The sequence below is a fragment of the Sus scrofa genome, chromosome 9 (assembly GCF_000003025.6).
Source record: "Sus scrofa isolate TJ Tabasco breed Duroc chromosome 9, Sscrofa11.1, whole genome shotgun sequence".
Classification (NCBI taxonomy): Eukaryota; Metazoa; Chordata; class Mammalia; order Artiodactyla; family Suidae; genus Sus; species Sus scrofa.
In genome coordinates this window covers 117,939,222-117,957,918 of record NC_010451.4, presented here as the reverse complement: position 1 = coordinate 117,957,918, position 18,697 = coordinate 117,939,222, and the positions used below count along the sequence as shown (strand labels likewise).

Genomic DNA, 18,697 nt, shown 5'->3' with positions numbered 1-18,697 from the left:
GAAAATGCCTATAATCATTTTTCCCAGAAATAACTAATATGAACATTTTAATATAATTAACCATGTAATTTTCCTATACATAGGAACTTTTCCCCCAATAAAAGTGAATATCTTATATTCGTATATTATCTTATATATTAGTATAAGGTATTCTTTACCTTTTGCTTTTGTCATGAACATTTCCCAGGTCTAAATATGTTTTGAAAGGAGTGTTTTCAGTGGCTCCATATTATTCTGTTCTAAGGATTTACTATAACTGGTTCCATTTGCTCTTGCACCAAGAAAGTTCAGAGATTTCAGTTTGACCATGCTCATAAAACATGGAATATAATGCCAATATCTTTGCCAGTATGAAAATAGCTTGTTAGTAAAATAATCTTTTTTATCACTTGTTTCCATAAACAGTTTTCTACAACATTAGCTTTTGATTTTTTTTAGCTAAAGATTAGTAAAATACTTTTTTTTATCAATTGTTTCCATAAAGTTTTCATAAGTTTTCTGAAACGTTAGCTTTTTTATTTCCTTTTGTTTTTTGGTTTTTGGTTTTTGGTTTTGGTTTTTTTTTTTTTTTTTTTTTTTTTTTGCTTACCTACTGAGAAATTTTTTTTTAAGAAATTCTTTCTTGAATAGGAAATGGTACAAAGTAGAGGTAATTTGGGGGCAGTATTCTTATTCTTTATTTCTGTTAAATCTTTTTTATCATCACTGCTTTATTTAGAGACTAGAAGTTAGGTAAAGGAGATTATATATTCTCTGTGTATCAATGCTGTGGCATAACTCTTTTCTGCAACTATTGGAATGAAATGTAATTGATTCAAGAATGCAGATTACTTTCTGTTAAGTGATCCTGTCTGTGTAAAGGGACAGCATATTTTTGTTGGAGGCAGATACTGAGTGCATGGTGACTCCCACTGAGGCTGTAGGTACCTGTATCATTTTTTTTTTTAAGCTCTGAACCACATCGTACATACTTACCTAGTCTTGGGTTACCAATTCTAAATACATATCTAATGGTAAAAGGCAATGCTTATAAAGGACACTTAAGACTTTCATCGCTCTTCAAAAACAAATCACACACGCATATCCTATCCCAGAAAAAGCTTTGGTTTTCAAGGGTGGGTGTTTTCTTTTGTGGCTTTGAAACCCCAGGAATCATAGAAAGGTTTCTCTAACTCTATAGTGAAGGATATCAGGATAATGATTCCCCTAATTTTCCTCCCTTGAAACCCAGTCCAGCAGGATTCTATCTGGGAATTTGTTAACAAAGTCATCACATACACTATATAAAATTATATGAGGCAAGAGCATCTTTTTTAGTTATATAATGAAATATATTCTTTCTTTTCTAATAAGTAAAACCTTTAATGAAACATTCTGAGGTGTTTATAACTAAAACTTTATGTTCTTATCTTTTCTTTACCTAAATCTCTCATATTTCCTACTATTAAAAACATTTCCTGGAGTTCCCGTCGTGGCGCAGTGGTTAACGAATCCGACTAGGAACCATGAGGTTGCGGGTTCGGTCCCTGCCCTTGCTCAGTGGGTTAACGATCCGGCATTGCCGTGAGCTGTGGTGTAGGTTGCAGACGCGGCTCGGATCCCGCGTTGCTGTGGCTCTGGCGTAGGCCAGTGGCTACAGCTCCGATTCAACCCCTAGCCTGGGAACCTCCATATGCCGCGGGAGCGGCCCAAGAAATAGCAACAATAACAACAAAAAAGACAAAAAAAAAAAAAAAAAAAAAAAAATTTCCTAAAAGAATTAATACACTTCATTGTACTGTTGTTTTTGTTCATGTCCCCTATCCCCTGCTAGCCTGCAAACTCCTTGAAAAAAATGCATCATAGTGCATCAAGTAAGAGCACAGAATATGGAGCCAGGGCACTGATATTCAAATCATATTTTCCAGCTTAATCTGTGACATTGCTCAGGTTCCTTAACTACATTGTGCTTCAGTTTCTCTGTAAAGTACTGATGATAGTAGGAACCTACCTTTAGGGTTGTTATAATGCTAAAATAAATTAATGTACATAAAGGATTTAGAATACTTTTTGACATATAGTAAGTTTTGTGTTCGCTGTTGGTAACATTCATTTTTAAATTACCACTAGCACTAAGCAGATAGTTTGCCCATAATGTATAGTTAATATATAATTTTTGTAATGAATGATACAATCTTTTAGCTTGTCCAGTATTTCATTTATTGCATAATTAATTAAATACTGACTTTTGAAACCAAAGAAATGCTGGAGTAGAGGTGAGAGATACTTCTAATATCTAATTGATGCACTTAAAGCTTAATGGTAGTAGCAACTACATCAATTTAAGAGAAGTAGTTTTCCTACATGAACTTTCAATAGGCACTTGTATAATTGTTTCATAATTACCATTTTGTCCTTAGGATAAAAATTCCAAGCTTTTGCATATTTTCAAAAGCGATGAAAATGATGTTGAAGTGTGTATAGTTATAGGGGAATTGGTATTTATTATCGGTCCTTTGCTTTCTGATTACAAAGACTGATTTCACAACTCAGTCTTCTCTCAAAAGACTTCACATTTCTATTTTCCAGTTTATATATGCTTTTATCTAAGAGATAAGCATCCCTCCCTGACTTAGTAAACACTGTAGAAAGCATCAGATTATATTAACTTAGGGAAAGCAAGGTACACGTTGAAAGCCAGTCTTCTTCCATTAAAATGCTAATGGAATCTATGATAAGATTTATACCAGTGATTCCCAAACCTCATTGATCATCAGAATATCTTGGGCTCTTCCAAAAATATGTATATATCTAACAAAACAGTTCTCTTCTTAGATCTCTGAATCTGTATTTGGAGGAGGATGGGAAGAGAGTATACAGATTTGTGTTTTGAAAAGTTCCCCCAATTCTCCATGTAGAATTAGGTGAACAATCAAGTATGGAAACATGATTTATGTTACCACTGGAGATTTGTTACACACTGTAACCAAGAGGCATTATTGGTTCTCAAGCATCTGTTAAAGAAGGAATAATTGTAATTATGAATTCCTCATGTCTGTTAGATTTTGCTACTCCCTCAGGAAGAAACACACACACTAAAAAATAAGATATGGCCTTTTTTTCTTTTCTTCAATTAAAAAAAAAGCAACTTTTAATATATATTGACTCCCCATATTTATAAACTATATCTCATCCTAAATTCTTCGTAACACTGAGAAAACAACATGGAGCTTCTTTTTCTTTCTTCTCTCCTTTCTTCATTTCTGTTTCTCTTTTTCCTTTTATCTTTCCTTTCCTTTCTTCTTCCCTCTAGCTGGATGGTTTATAACACTTTAGAAAATTTTCCTGACTGGAAGAGGGCCAATCTGAATGAACTCTTGTCTGTCTTGGGCGTGGAAGGAAAGAAGATTCTGAGCATGGACCCTGACTTCCAGGAAGATGTGGCTCTCATCTCCTTCTAAGTGCCCTGTTCTTCCCTTAGTATCCAAACTAGAGTGGGGTGGGCAAGTAGAAAAGAGAGGCGACAAGAAGGTTATGGACAGCTGAACCAAACCTGACATTTATTTCTTCTCTAAATTACATGAAGTGTAATTATTCCTTAAATTTAATGTCCACTATTGTATGGACAGTTTCTGTGAAAACATTTGTGGCATTAGATATTTTATGGTGAAAATGTAATGAAGTCAACAAAACGATTTAGTGGGTCTACTAGTTGACATTTTAAGTATTTCATTACTGTCATTTTTATATGTACTGTGATGGAATTTGACCTATATTAGAATGGTTCATATAATTTTTTTCTCATTAAATACTTAAAAAAAAAGTTTGTCCTTCTGAAGTATGTGAATTTTGAGGAATAGAATTGACACATATCTTTAACCTACTTGGTTTTAGGTTTTGTTTTTGCCTTTTTTAAGGGAAGAAGAAATATGTTAATATGTGAGTGCATTCTGAATTATGCCATTAACCTGTAAATAATTTTCATTGTTACCCCACCATGCTTAAAAGTGTCCAAAATATTTTGAGATAGGAAGAAATTTAACTGATTTCTGAATATTTATCTTTTGATAGTTCTTACAAATTTCCTTAGCTGTAGTAGAAGGTAAGAGAGTGAATATTGGATATCATTTCTTTGATTTAAACATTTTTAAAGAATACTGCTTGAATTGGTTTCATATGCTGAAGTATATGTATGGATAATATGATTACTCTTTTCTAATCGAATAAACATGTTTTTAACAATTAAAGCAACAGCAACTGTTTAAGAGAAACTGTTTCCTGCTAATTCTAACTTTAAGGTTTAGTTCCATTTTGTTAAGTTACTGTTTTAAATCCTAAGTATTTTAGGATTTAAAACAGTAACTTACTTACTAAGTATCAGTATTAGTAATACTTATTAATTCTCAGTATTCCATAGCAGGAACTCCCGTCTTTTTTTGTTTTTGTTTTAATTGCCAAGAATTAGTATATCTCGTCATGGATCGTACAATCATGTTATCACCTCGTAAATAAGAAACGGAAATACCTCATTTCATGCCAGACTATCTAAATACCTTTATCTTAGTTTGAAATATTTAACTGAATATGTATAATCCTTATTTTTAGCAGCCAAGAGTCATTTAAGTTTCACAGGTCGTACTCATGAGCCTTTTCTTTTTTTTTTTTTTTTTTTTTTTTTTTTTGTCTTTTATCCTTTTAGGGCCGCACCCATGACATGTGGAGGTTCCCAGGCTAGGGGTCTAATCAGAGCTGTAGCTGCCGGCCTACACCACAGCCACAGCAGCGCCAGATCTGAGCCACATCTGTGACCTATATACCACAGCTCATGGCAACGCCAGATCCCCAACCCACTGAGCAAGGCCAGGGGTGGAACCTGAAACCTCATGGTTCCTAGTCGGATTCATTTCCTCTGTACCACGACAGGAACTCCATCATGAGCCTTTTCTTGCTAACCAGTCACATTTGTAATTCCCATAATCTTGATGTTCGTACTAATGGAAGACTCTAGTGGTTCAGATTAATCAACAATCTAAACTAATAAGAATGGGTAAGTGATCTAGATACTTATGTGGGTATTTACATTTAAAAATAGTTTTATCTCATATTTTGAAAAGAATAATTATAGACTGTTTAATGACTTTTCCAATTAATAAGTTAGCCTTGGAACTTCAAAGGTCAATAGGAATCTCCATTTATAAGAAATATTTTCATTTCCTTAAGGTTTTCTATCTTGTGAAGAGTTAAGACTTATTAATTCTAAGTCTTTTATATTTTGCAGGATTTTAAAGATCTGACAACTGTGTTTCCCTTTAATTTATACAAAGGATTAATTATTGATAGCAAAATAAATTCTAGGATCCTTTTGGGGGATTTTATTTGTCTATTGGTAGGAAAAAAGCCTATACCCTATAAATTTTACATTCTCCATCAGAGTACTCAACCATTTTTAAAAAACAGTTTTCAGCCATTTTATAGTGAAGTAGGGTGAAGAAAACCACTTAATATTGACTAGTCTATGTTGTTCTATACATTTAGTGCATGCTTTTACTTATTTCTCTTTCTCCTTTCATTGCATCCTTTCCAAGTCATTATTTTAGGGATATGGAGAAAAAGATCACTGCTCAAGATTAATAAGTTGGGTTTTTCTTGGTTTTTGACTTTTGGTTTTTTTGTTAGTCTTTGTGTAAATGTCATTAGCTTTAACTCATTCATTTGATATAATTATTGTGGGGGGAATATTTTGTTTTGGTAATTTTAATAAGTTGTTTGAAGGTATGTTTTTTCTATTAGATGAGATTTATTTAAAACATAAGTTTTTAAGTTTTTAAAAACTTACATTTTTAAAAAAACATAAGTTTAAAAATTTTATGTCCTGTTTTTTAGAATAAGGGTCTTTATCAACCTGAGTTATTGTATTGGCTCGGAATAGATGTGAATAAACCCTCAGGAAGAGATTCTTCTACACAGTTTAGGTGCCATGTTTCTTACTAATTGATAAGTGGCAATTACTTTTTAAAATAAGTATGAGGAGTTCCCCTTGTAGCTCAGTGGTGACAAATCCAACTAGTATCCATGAGGACAGGTTTCGATCCCTGGCCCTGCTGAGAGGGTTAAGGATCCAGCGTTGCCATGAACTGTGGTGTAGGTTGCAGATGCGACTCGGATCCTGCATTGCTGTGGCTTCGGATAGGCCAGCAGCTGCAGCGCTGATTTGACCCCTAGCCTGGGAACCTCCCTATGCTGTGGGTGCAGCCCTAAAAAACTAAACTAAAATAAAATAAGCATGAGATTTTTGTTCTTTGATTGAATATTGGCATTTGAATTATTGTGTATTTTATTATTCTTGCTAAAATATACATGTTGTCTATCAATAGAGTCAAAACAACTATAAATAAGTTTCCTTCCTAGCCTGTTGTATTATGTAGTCTCTGACAAAGCAGAAACCTACTTTCAGTGCTTGAACCATCTAAATCCAGTTATACCTTATTTAAGACACCTAATAACCTTATTTATCCTTTTGTCACCTTTGCACCACAAGGTTATATATTTCTTCACTAATAAAAACTTCTATGAAATAGAGAATAGGGAAAACAGACCTATAATTCTACCACTTGAACAGTACCATAGTTAATGTTTTAATGTTTGTCCTTTTAGTCTTCAGCCTCCATTTTTTAGTTTTGCAGTTCATATAGGTATATTTTACATAGAGCTTTTTACATCTAACCATTTTCTCACCTTACTTCATAATAAAATTTGAAAGCCTTTATATATACTATCAATTACTATTTATCTATTACTGTTAGACACTTAGGCTGCCTCTGATTTCCAAGTTCTAAGTTTGTTATGTTTTTGGACCTATTTTTCTCCTTTTTTCTTATAATATTGTATTTGTAATATAAAATCTCATAAGTGGGCAGAAAACTGACTCAAAATGTTAAGTTTTTTTTTAGTTTTTAAATTCTGTTATTATTTTTGATTTTCAAAAAAAAGACCAATTTCTAAACTTCAGGTTTCCTTACCAATGCTAACACTGATTTTTGGGGAGGGGAAATGAGGTTAAGATAAAGAGAGATGATTCATGTGTATGTATATTTTCATGTGGCTCAGTCTTTGAGATCTGATCTCTAGCTATAAACCTTGGTTTTGTCACTAGCTGTGATACCTCAGGAAAATTCCTTATCCTCTCTGAATCTACTTCATTTTTGAAGTGGGTTAATATGAATAATTATTTTTGTATTTTTTTAAACTATGACTGAAATGTTTTTTTCTTATTACTCAATGAATTTATTACATTTAGAGTTGTACAATGATCATCGTAATCCAGTTTTATAGGATTTCCATCCCACACCCCCAGCACATCCCCCACCCCCCAAACTGTCTCCTTTGGAAACCATAAGTTTTTTCAAAGACTGTGAGTCAGTATCTGTTCTGCAAAGAAGTTCATTGTGTCCTTTTTTCAGATTCCACATGTCAGTGATAGCATTTGATGTTGGTGTCTCATCATCTGACTGACTTCACTTACCATGATAATTTCTAGGTCCATTCATGTTGCTAAAAATGCTGGTATTTCGTTTCTTTTAATGGCTGAGTAATATTCCATTGTGTATATGTACCACATCTTTATCCATTTCCTCTGTCAATGGACATTTAGGTTGTTTTCATGTCTTGGCTATTGCAAATAGTGTTGCAGTGAACATTGGAGTACATGTCTTTCATGTCTTTCAAGTCTTTTCAAGTCATGGTTTTCTCTGGATAGATGCCGAGGAGTGGGATTGCTGGATCAAATGGTAGTTCTATTTTTAACTTTATGAGGGCTCTCCATACTGTTTTCCACAATGGTTGCACCAATTTATAATCCCACCAACAGTGCAATAGGGTTCCTTTTTTTCCACACCCTCTCTAGTGCTTATTGTTTGTAGACTTTTTGATGATGGCCATTCTGGCTGGTGTAAGGTGGTACCTCATAGTGGTTTTGATTTGCATCTCTCTAATAATGAGTGATCTTGAACATATTTTCATGTGTTTTTTTGGCCATCCGTATGTCTTCTTTGGAGAAGTGTCTGTTTAGATCTTCTGCCCATTTTTCGATACTACAAAGCAACAGCAGTCATCAGAACTGTATGGTACTGGCACAAAGACAGAAATATAGATCAGTGGAACAGGATAGAAAGCCCAGAATTAAACCCATGCACCTATAGCCAATTAATCTATGACAAAGGAGGCAAGAATATACAATGGAGAAAAGACAGCCTGTTTAATAAGTGGTGCTGGGAAAACTGGACAGCCACATGGAAAAGAATGAAATTAGAACACTCCCTAACACCATACACAAAAATAAACTCAAAATGGATTAAGGACCTAGATATAAGACCAGACACTATAAAACTCTTAGAGGAAAACATAGGCCAAACACTCTCTGACATAAACGACAGCAACCTCTTCTCAGATCCACCTCTTAGAGTAATGACAGTAAAAACAAAAATAAGCAAATGGGACTTAATTAAACTGAAAAATTTCTGCAAGCAAAGGAAACCCTAAACAAAATGAAAAGACAACCCACAGAATGGAGAAAATATTTGCAAATGAATCGACCAACAAGGGATTAATCTCCAAAATATGAATATTTAAATACAGTATATTTAAAGTCTTTATTAGTAAATATGCACATGAAACATTTGCACATAGGAAATAAATGGTAGCTACTATTAGTAAAAAATTAATGTGTAAAAATAGGGAAATTAGCACTTGAGTATCCTGTTTTGGTCCCTTGCTTAGTATTTTTCATAAATTATCCAGATATTTCTGGGCAGCAGGAATAGCATGTGCAAAAGCTTGAGAATATGGAAGAGTGCAGTGTGTTTGCAGGCTTCTAGGAATTAACAGGATTAGTGGGATGAAGTGGGAAATGATAGGTTAAGGATGGTTTTTAAGGGTCTTTTAGATTGTGTTAAGAATCTTGAATCTTATCCATGCAACTCTAAAGGACTGTAGAAGAGTGATTGACTTCAATATTTGGTTTGTAGTTTACATTAGTTTTAAAAACCCACAGCAGAGTTCCTGTTGTGGCTCAGTGGCAATGAACCCAGCTAGGAACCATGACGTGGGTTCCATCCCTGGCCTCATTCATTGGGTTAAGAATCTGGTGTTGCGGATTCAGTGTAGGTCACCAGTGTGGCTCAGATCTGGCATTGGTGTGGCTATGGCATAGGCTGGCAGCTGAAGCTCCAATTCAACCCCTAGCCTGGGAACTTCCATGTGCCGAAGGTGCGCCCCTAAAAAGCAGAAAACGAAAACAAACGAAGAAAACCACAAAGATAGTGCTAACAGAAGGACATACTGGAATAGGCTAGAATTGAAAGACACTGCTGACAGGGTTTTACCTTGGTTCGAGAACTTGGGTGATATGTTTGAGGTTAAATTGGGAAGATCCATTGTTTCATTAAAGGGATGATAACTCTAGGGTATAGTAATTAATTACCTTTTTATTTTAGATATGTCACTTAATATGTCTGAATTTCATTTCCCTGTTTAATTTGAAGGAGTTGTATACTAGATTTCTGTTGCCCAGTGGCCATTTGTAAGGCCAACTGTGCTTATAGTAAGATCATATTGTTTATATGTAAGTCAGGTAACAAATTAAACCTTTTTTCCCCCATGAATGACAGATGGTCTAAGAAACTCTTTGGTTTGAATTTTTTCTCTCTTGATACAGCTCCTAAGCTCACTTATAAGTGGAATAAGTGCTTCCAATTCCAAAGTCCCTTAACCCCAAGGAAAGAAGTCACCTCAGAATAGAAACTTTCTTAATTTTAGGAAGATTGGGCAAAAAGTTTATTAAAGGCAGTTTTCTAAGAAAAAAAAATGAATTTTCTTTCACTATTCTTAGAAATTCCTTTGTGTGTGTGTGTGTGTGTGTGTGTGTGTGTGTGTCTTTTTGGGGTTGCCTCCATGGCATATGGAAGTTCCCAGTGTAGGGGTCAAATCAGAGCTGTAGCTGCGTGCCTACACCACAGCCACACCAATGCCAGAAGTGAGCCACATCTGCAACCTACACCGCAGCTCACAGCAGTGTCAGATGCTTAATCCAATGAGCAAGGCCAAGGATCGAACCTTTGTCCTCATGAATACCAGTCGGGTCTATTACTGCTCAGGCACAACAGGAACTCCTATTCTTAGAAATTCTTATCACGTGAACTGCAACACCTTCCAAGAACTATAGCTCTGACATATAAATATTTTACAAATAACAGTGCTAAGAAAAATAAAGTCGCTTTCTGACAATCTTTCTAAAATGTTTTGAACTTCCTTTGTTGCTGTATTCTTTACTATTTAATTCTTAAAGTAATGTTTCTGTTACTGTAATTACTGCATAATTTTTTGTGTTAACTTTGCCAACTTTACACTTAACATACACTTTACAGTAAATGTTCTGATAGTCCCTTACTGCTGCAGGTCAATGGAAAATGTTGTATTTAAATATATGTTGTGTCTTAATAACATCTGCTTCTGTCATGTTCCTCTAACAAAGAGCTTCTGTTCTAATCACTTAGTACCTTAGAGAATTATTGAGATGGAAAAATAATAGACTGATGCTTTTTTCCTAACATTTCTCTGAAGTTCTGATTGTACAGCTTAACCTATATGTTGCATGAAAGCATTGCTGCAGAAGCATTCACATTTTCTCCTTATAAACTGATAGCTTTAAAATAGTTAAATGAGTTTAGCACCTTTCTCAGTGTTCCATTAGCATTGAAATACTAAAAGGAATAGAATGAGCAGTGATTCTAACACTTCAGACTAGTACTGAGTTAGTTGATGTGATTGACTTGTTTTCCAGGACTGAGGTCTTAAAATTCCTTATTAAATCATACTTGCATATCATTTAGATTAGCAGTTACCACTTGTGATTACTCTTGATGATCCTTTGGGGCTTTTCAGTTCCTCTAGCACAAAACTCTTAACTTTGGATTCATGAAACCCACCTCACAAGGATCTTCAGAACCCAAGAAAAGCATATGAAAAACTTTGTCGTGTCTATGCAATTGTTTTTCTAGAAAGAGAGTTTATTGCTTTTATTTAGGTTCCAAAAAGGGACCATAACATTAGTGATTAAAAATCAGTGCTAAAAAATGTGGTCTGGCAAGTTGTCGTGATAGAGCTATGAATTGAATTGTACTAGCTATACCAATTGTTAAAAATCATACATGTTAATTTTCTGCCCTCACTTTGAAGTTTACATTAATTTAAAAATTTTTTACATTGAAATATAATTGATTTACAATGTGTACAGCAAGGTGATTCAGTTTTATGTATATATATGTATATTCTTTTTTAGATTCATTTGCATTATAGGTTATTATAAGATGTTGACTATAGTTCCTTGTGCTATTCAGTAAATCCTTGTTGTTTATTTTATATATATAATAGTACATATCAGCTAATCCCAAATTCCCAGTAATACTTCTCTTTCTCTGTCTGATTTACTTCACTTAATATGAAGTTTATAGTAATTTTTATATATCTTGACAGATTTTATATGAAACAAAGAAAAAGTCACAGAATAATTGAATAGAAGCTCTTTATTTTAATTCTTTATTCTTCTTCTCTGCCTCTTCCAAAACAGATTTGTATTATCTATTAATTATTTTATGAGACAGAGGGGCCTTCAGTAAGTCACTTTACCTCTGTTTATTCATTTCCTCATCTTGTTTAAAAGTAGGTAACACCAGATTTACTACCTTATAAGGTTGTTTGTAAAACTCAAATGAGATTTTGACTGTGAACAAACATTTAAAATCATATAATATCATGTTTATGCAAGGTAAATATGTCACATGCCGAACAGACCAGCTGTAGTAAAAATTTTATATTTTGTCAGTATATAGTTAACTCCATAAAATTGCTAATAATCTGCATAATTCACAAGTAAAAAGAAAGAACATATAAATAAGATCATGAAACATCTTTTTTCTAAGATATTAAATCTGTGAAAATAAGTTTCAGTCTCAACCAGCTGTCTTTAAAGGTATATTTTATGGGGTTATGCCAAAAGTTATTAATATAACTTTGAATAAATATAAAACATGTTTTAACTTTTAACATGAGCTTTGTCAGAAGAATTGTTTATAGCAAAATATCCCTATTTGAAATAAAAGGGATGCATCTATAATTTGTGTACTGTCTTATAGTCTGTTGATAATCAGTATCCCTAGTGGTAGATTCTGCATGTATCTATAGGGAATAAGGAAAAAAAAAAAGAATGTGAGATAAAAATCTGCATTATATAGGTAAAAAGTAATGAAAAAGGATGTTGGGCTATTTATATATTGGCTTTTCAAATACTTATTTTTGCAAACAAAATTATTTATTGTGTATGTAATTGTTTTACTAACCGCTCTGCATTATCACATGAGTTTTTTGATGTCATAATCTTAAAAAACAAAGGTCCTTACTTGGGAAACAGGTTCTTTTTTCTGTTTAAGTTCATTACATTTTCATCACTCTCAAAACAATTAGGACATAGCAGGAACATAGTAGTTGTGCATCTGAGCAGTTTTAGGAAATGATTGCTATTCCCTCCCTCCATTCAACAGCACATGAGAAACTCTCAAGATTGCAATCTTCCCTCGTGGGGTTCATGGAGGAAAAGTTTGCATGAGGATTCTACCCCTATCCGCCTCCCCCCCCAGCCAGTGTTGACAGCAGCAGGAGCCTCTTGCCCTCATGTTCGCCACCCTGTAGCATTTTGGTAACCATGAATCTTCCTGCTGGCTTATCCAGCTGTTGATGTGCGGGGCAGGCAGGTACTCTGGTATTGTCTCTCCCTGCAGAGGCCAGTTTCCCCTGATTTTAGCCAGGAGTTTCAAGAAATGTCATTTATTTGAAGTTGTCTACTTCATTGTATGCATGGGAGCGTTAGTCTTCCCAACTTTCTTCATCCCTAAGCCCAGCTTTCTAGTTTTTAAGACTTGTATTAATATAAATTAATATACAGATAAAAATAAATATAAGGGGTTTTTAATAATCAATGATCTCGGAGTTCTTGCTATTTGAACTTGTTTTGTCAGCATGTTTCACACTTAAGAGTAAATAGACATTTTATTTCTTGTAACATTTTAGAGATGATTACTTTTTCAAAATATGCTTTATAATATATATATATATGTATATATCCATCTGTAACCACCACAACCATCTATACCACATGTTATCATTCAAACTAATGACAAAAGTAATTTCAGTTACAAAAGGCAGTTCAGCATCTGAATTGGTAGTGGCAATGGGATCATCTATTTGAAATTAGTTTTCTAATGAAAGTCTCAATACAAATTTAGCCAGGGGTGAGAATTTTAAGTGTGAAAAAAAAATATTTAGGCTATCCAGAAATCGATATGACCTGATCATAAGCATTAAGAACTTTTTAATTATTTAGTCTCAAATACTGAGTATTTCTGTAAAAATTTACCAGACTTCTTATATACAACTAACAGGTGTGAAGACACACATTTATACCAGTTTGGCAATCTACTTTTTAATTGCTGTAGAAATTCTAATAATACAGACTATTGCAATGATTTACTAGATCGTAGAAAATGTTGGATTAGTTCTTTTTTTTTTTAAGTTTTATTAAGCACAGTTCTATTCTTTGGCATTTTATAAATTTAAAATCAAATTTATTCAAGTACCAAGTTTTGACCATTAAAGACTGGAGTCTCACAAATGTAAAATCAAGTTTGGTATGTAATCTAAGCATAAATCAAATCTCATTTTCTGTTTAATACATCTTGAATCTATCATGCATTTCCACCCCTGCTACTCTGCCACTTACCACTAGTTCAAGGCTTTCATCATTCCCTGCTATTACTTCTGAGTAGTCCCAGGCTTACTTATCTGTACTACTTAAAATCTGTTGATAGTATTCCAGTGGTTACAGAATAAAATCTAAACAAAATCCTTCAGTAGTTACCCAGTGACTATAGAATAAAATATAAACTTTACGGACATCTAAAGACACCCTCCTTCATTAAGCACCACACCCATCTCTCCACCACTTGCATGTTTTATCCTTCAGCAACATTGAACTGCTTATAGGTCCTCAAACACCCCTGATTGGGGTTTTTTGTTTGTGTTTTAACCTTTGTGCCTTTGACTTTGCTGCTCACTGTGCCCAGATATGCATTCCTGCACCTCTGTTACGTATTGTAATGCCATTAGACGGGAGCCCTTTAATTACGGGGTGGAGTTTTGTAGCCCCAGAAATAGTGGAGCATTCATAAAGTAGATGACTGCCATTAGATTGATCTAGCCCTGCCTTTTGCCTATTGTATAAATGATTTCTATCATATTTCTAATGGAATATCCTTCAAGTATTTTTTTTCAGTACTTCTGGTGACAAGAAGCTCTGATTCACAAGGAATTCCATTATATTTTTCCATAACTCTAAAATCTTACAAAGTTGCCCTATAAGAATAGCTCTTATCTTTTTTTCCCATCACCTCATAAATAGTAAATATCTTCAAATGTGTAGTGTTCAAGAACGTGTAGCTCTACAAACAGTAAAGGGCAACATTTTCTGAATTAATTTTCATTGTGTTAACCTGCTCCTTACCTCACATTTACTTGAATCCTTTGGAGGTATAATGTCACTTGAAAAAGCAGGCAAAGTTCAAAACTGCATTCTATGATGTTGTGCTGGTTTTATGTAATTTACACTTTTATGGACTATTTTAAAATACGGGAATAGGAGAATGAAAGAAAAGGGAAGAATAAGACAATGACTAGTATATAGTAATAGGACAATTACTAGTATATGTTAACTACATTAATGTAGGTATCAACCCAATATTGTTTCATTTTATTTATTTTAAATTCTCATACATTTCCATTTGTGAAGTTAACTTTACTACTAAATTTCTGTGAGCTGCTTACATAATTCAGATACCAGCACTGACTATAATATTTTTTAACCAAATAAATTTATATAATTTGTAAAAGCATTATAATTAGGCTTTACATGTATAATCATTCTCATTAAAACTCAGGAGTTTTCATAAGTTAAAAAGTCTTGTCCTATTTATCTTTGTATTGTCTTGACCTTGCATGGAATCTGGTAAATAGGCACACAGTAAATTCAAACAAACAAGCAAATCTTTCCTCTACTTCCCTCTCACAGCCCAATTAAAAGTAGAAAAATGCAGATTTCTCCTTTTTCTTGAATTCAGCATTTATAGACAGTTTCCAATATCGATACTAGTGATTTTCAAAGTGGTCTACCAGTCATCTACTAAAGAATTACTAATTACTTAGGATATGTATTTTCAAAAGCAAATTTCCAAACCCAGAACTTCTTAAACCAGAGTTCAAGGGTGAGACACAAGAAGCTCCACTTTTTTGTGTGGTTTTTTCTTTATGGGATGCATGATTCTCTTTTGTTTTATTTAAAAGCCTAGAATTACGCAGAAGAAATGAAGATTTCCATTTCCTAGACATTCAGTCTTGATCTCACCTGTGAAAATTTGTAGAGATCCAGCAGTGTTTCCATTTGGGAACGGCGGGGGGGGGGGGGGGGGCGGGGGAGGCTGTTTATAAAGTATTTTTAACAATGGCAGCCACAGACCTGTTCTTCATTTCACAGGAGTAATTAGGCACTGTCTCAAACCCTTCCAGGAGCCACAAAAGGAGGCTTTCCAAGGTTCCTTTGAAGTTGGTCACTTTGGAAGCTATAAAAATCAACTGCAGGGGAAGCATTGGGTATTGGATAACAGGCTGGGGTTCTTGTTATCTCCTCAATGGCAGGAATTAAGACTAGAACATTCTTAGAGTACTTTTGGTAAATCAGGATTTTAAAGCTGGAGTCAAAGATCTCTCAGAAGGCAGCACATCCTACTTTTAATAGCCTAATCTGACCAAATGTTTACCAATTATAAAGGATCCAATTCAGGAACAGCCAATTGGGAAAGATGTGTAGGGAAAGGTTTTGGTGGGGCGGTAAGGCCTGGGGCATCCATGCCCTCTCTGAGCAAGCCACCTTCTCCTCACCTCATGTATTCCCCAGCCCAGAAGCTCCAAAACCTCCATTTTTAACCCATGGCTCATAGAATTCATATGTAGTAAAGTGCAGTTTTTGAGCTTTTCTTCTGTTTGTATTTGCTTCGTAAATATTTGTTGAATTAACAAAATAAATTTTATCTAATCTCTTTTCTAATTATTCGTCAAACATTAATACTTTCTTTCAAATATCTGCAGTATTTGCCTCTTTCTTTTCATTTATTCATACATTTCATCTTCTCATTCTTATTTCTTCCTTTACCCTTGCCCCCATGGACTACTTTTAATCCCTTTATGTAAGGCCTTTTACTATTTCAGTCTGCCTTTGTACACTGCTACCACATGTCCTTAATCATTACACAGAGGAATTCATACAGAGTTAAACGTTGCTTATTACCTTTAATTGACCCAGAAAAGTTTTTTTTCAGACTCAGTATTTACATGTAACTCCAATTTATATATTTGGGCATCATTAAAAATTAGGGGAAAGTTTGATAAATATATTATCTCAGTTTATCAATTATTTTATCTTTTCCACTTCAGATACCTTTATCTAATTAAAAAATTATATTTTGTCCTCACTATTAAATATGATCATTAGGAGTTCCCTAGTGGCACGCAGGTAATGGATCCAACATTGTCACTGCTGTGGTGCAAGTTCAGTCCCTGGCCCGGGAACTTCTGCATACCACGGGTGTAGCCAAAAATAAGTAAACAAAATAACAAACCAATAAATATGATCCTTAAAAAATCCAACTCCCATTATAGAAAAAAAAAAAAATACAGTAGAAGAACTGATTCAAAGTTAGCTCAGATTTCAAATTCAGTAGTAATTAATTGGAAACTCAGCCTTTAAAATAAGTATAGAATAATCCTAGACATGAGTTTTAATTGTTACTCTTCTTTCTTCCTTTAATGATTTCTCTTTCTTCATGTGTTTGATCTTAGGCATCGTAACTAAACTCTTACATGTGTTCAAGATTTTTAAGAACCTAGAATAATGCTGCTTGTCCAGCCTAATTTCTGTTTTTTAGCACAACACATCCATTAAGAAATTTCTTCATTGCCCCATACTCTTCCTATTTTTACCTCTGAACTTGTGCGTATGTTGTTCCTTGCATATCGGTATTTCCTTGTCTTCTCTCTCCCATTTATCTACATTTTCTCACCGTGTCCCAACCCAATTCTGACTTTTCTGTCCCCCTCTTAACCATTTCATCTCCTTGGTTTCTGGTTTCTCACAGGTACCAATGCACCTCTAGATGCGCTATTACCAGCTGCCTGCCATTCAGTATATTTTTCTCTAAGGTTGTACTTCGTTAGTATTACCTTAGTTTTATTTCTTGTTTCTACTTTGAGTTTTAGCAAAAAATATCAATGCCAGCAACTGGTGTTATAAAAAGGTACTTGGTTTTCTAGGAAAGAGTTATAGTTAAGATAAAAAAATTTGTCTTAATCTGTAGCACCTATATTATGTTTTTTTATCAATTTTATAAGATCATAATTACATTGATGAAAGATACCGTAGTACTGTCATACTTGAGAAACTGCCTGTTAATTGTAAAGAAATTTAGGTGACAGTGTTTTAGTAAGAATAAATGCCACTTATATGGTGCCTAAAACATGCCAGTTCTCTTTTGGTTAGGTACTTTATTGTGTTTTCTTTGAGTTGTCACAAGATTTCTATGGAGTATTTAAGATAATCTATTTTATATTTGAAGAAAATTGAGTTCTTAAGAAGGTTGGACAATACTGTGGCAGAACCAAAATGCAGGTCCACATCTCCGTGTCTTAAATTAATTACTGTTTCTACTATGTTACGGAGTATCCCTAAAATAGTACAGAACTCTTGGAACAGCTTTGCCAGAGTACTCTGGAGGAATTTTACAAATAGCACCCATAGAAATGCACGATTCCATGCTCAGAGGCTCTCCTCTATATTTTAGCAGTATCAGTCATCAATTTAGAGTCTTTTTTCCCTGTCAGGTATGCCATTGCAAGTACATTGTTCTCAAGCTCCATTCCAGAGAGCCTCCAGGGGTCTAGAGGCTTCCAGGGTCTAAAGGTATTGACACGTGAGGGCAGTTGTCTGGTGTGGTAAGGAAAAGTAAGTTGATAAGAAGAGAGAAGACTTTGGAAAGCATTTAGAAGGAAGGTGAAAATGTTGTGATATTTTTGCTTGTTTCCATCCTCTTTCTCTTGTACATATTTATTACAACGTTTTCTCTCTAAGTAAAGATCACTTTGACTTTGTATGCTAAGTGTGCCTTTTTAATCATTCTTTTTCTATTCTCTGAATCATGTATTTTTCCTGTAGGTTATTTGAATGCATTAAAGTATATTAAAATGAGGATTTGATGCAATCAGGAAGTTGGCATAGAAAAGATGATAACAAAGACTTCTTAATAATGAAGCACAGCAAAAATGGAACCTGCAAGAACCCATCATGTAGACAAAAAATGCCTTTTGTCTACAAATTGCAGTGATCCTACATTAACATGGAGGTCTCTGTCTGGCTTAGGACAGCTGACTAAGTCTGATCGTTCCCCTCCATACAGCTTTTAAAACCCACACTCCAAATACTGCTTTCCTTGACGTTTTGTTTGCTCTCTCTGCAGATTATTAATAGGCTGCCAAGTGAGGTTACTTCTATCCATCTTAACTAGTTATT

The 18,697-nt window shown here is 34.2% G+C and overlaps 1 protein-coding gene across 6 annotated transcripts in view; it reads left to right on the top strand.

Annotated features, from left to right (window-relative positions):
- Window positions 1-18,697, top strand: part of RFWD2 (ring finger and WD repeat domain 2) — a 200,765-nt gene that overhangs the window by 156,350 nt on the left and 25,718 nt on the right. Inside the window, exon 19 of one of the 6 annotated variants that reach the window (XM_021063677.1) lies at window positions 3,293-4,626. The exons of the other annotated variants lie outside the window; for them this stretch is intronic. Coding sequence (XP_020919336.1) covers window positions 3,293-3,307 — 15 coding nt within the window. The 3' untranslated portion in view covers window positions 3,308-4,626. Of the gene's footprint in view, window positions 1-3,292; window positions 4,627-18,697 lie in introns of those variants that run through there. 6 annotated transcript variants of the gene reach the window in all.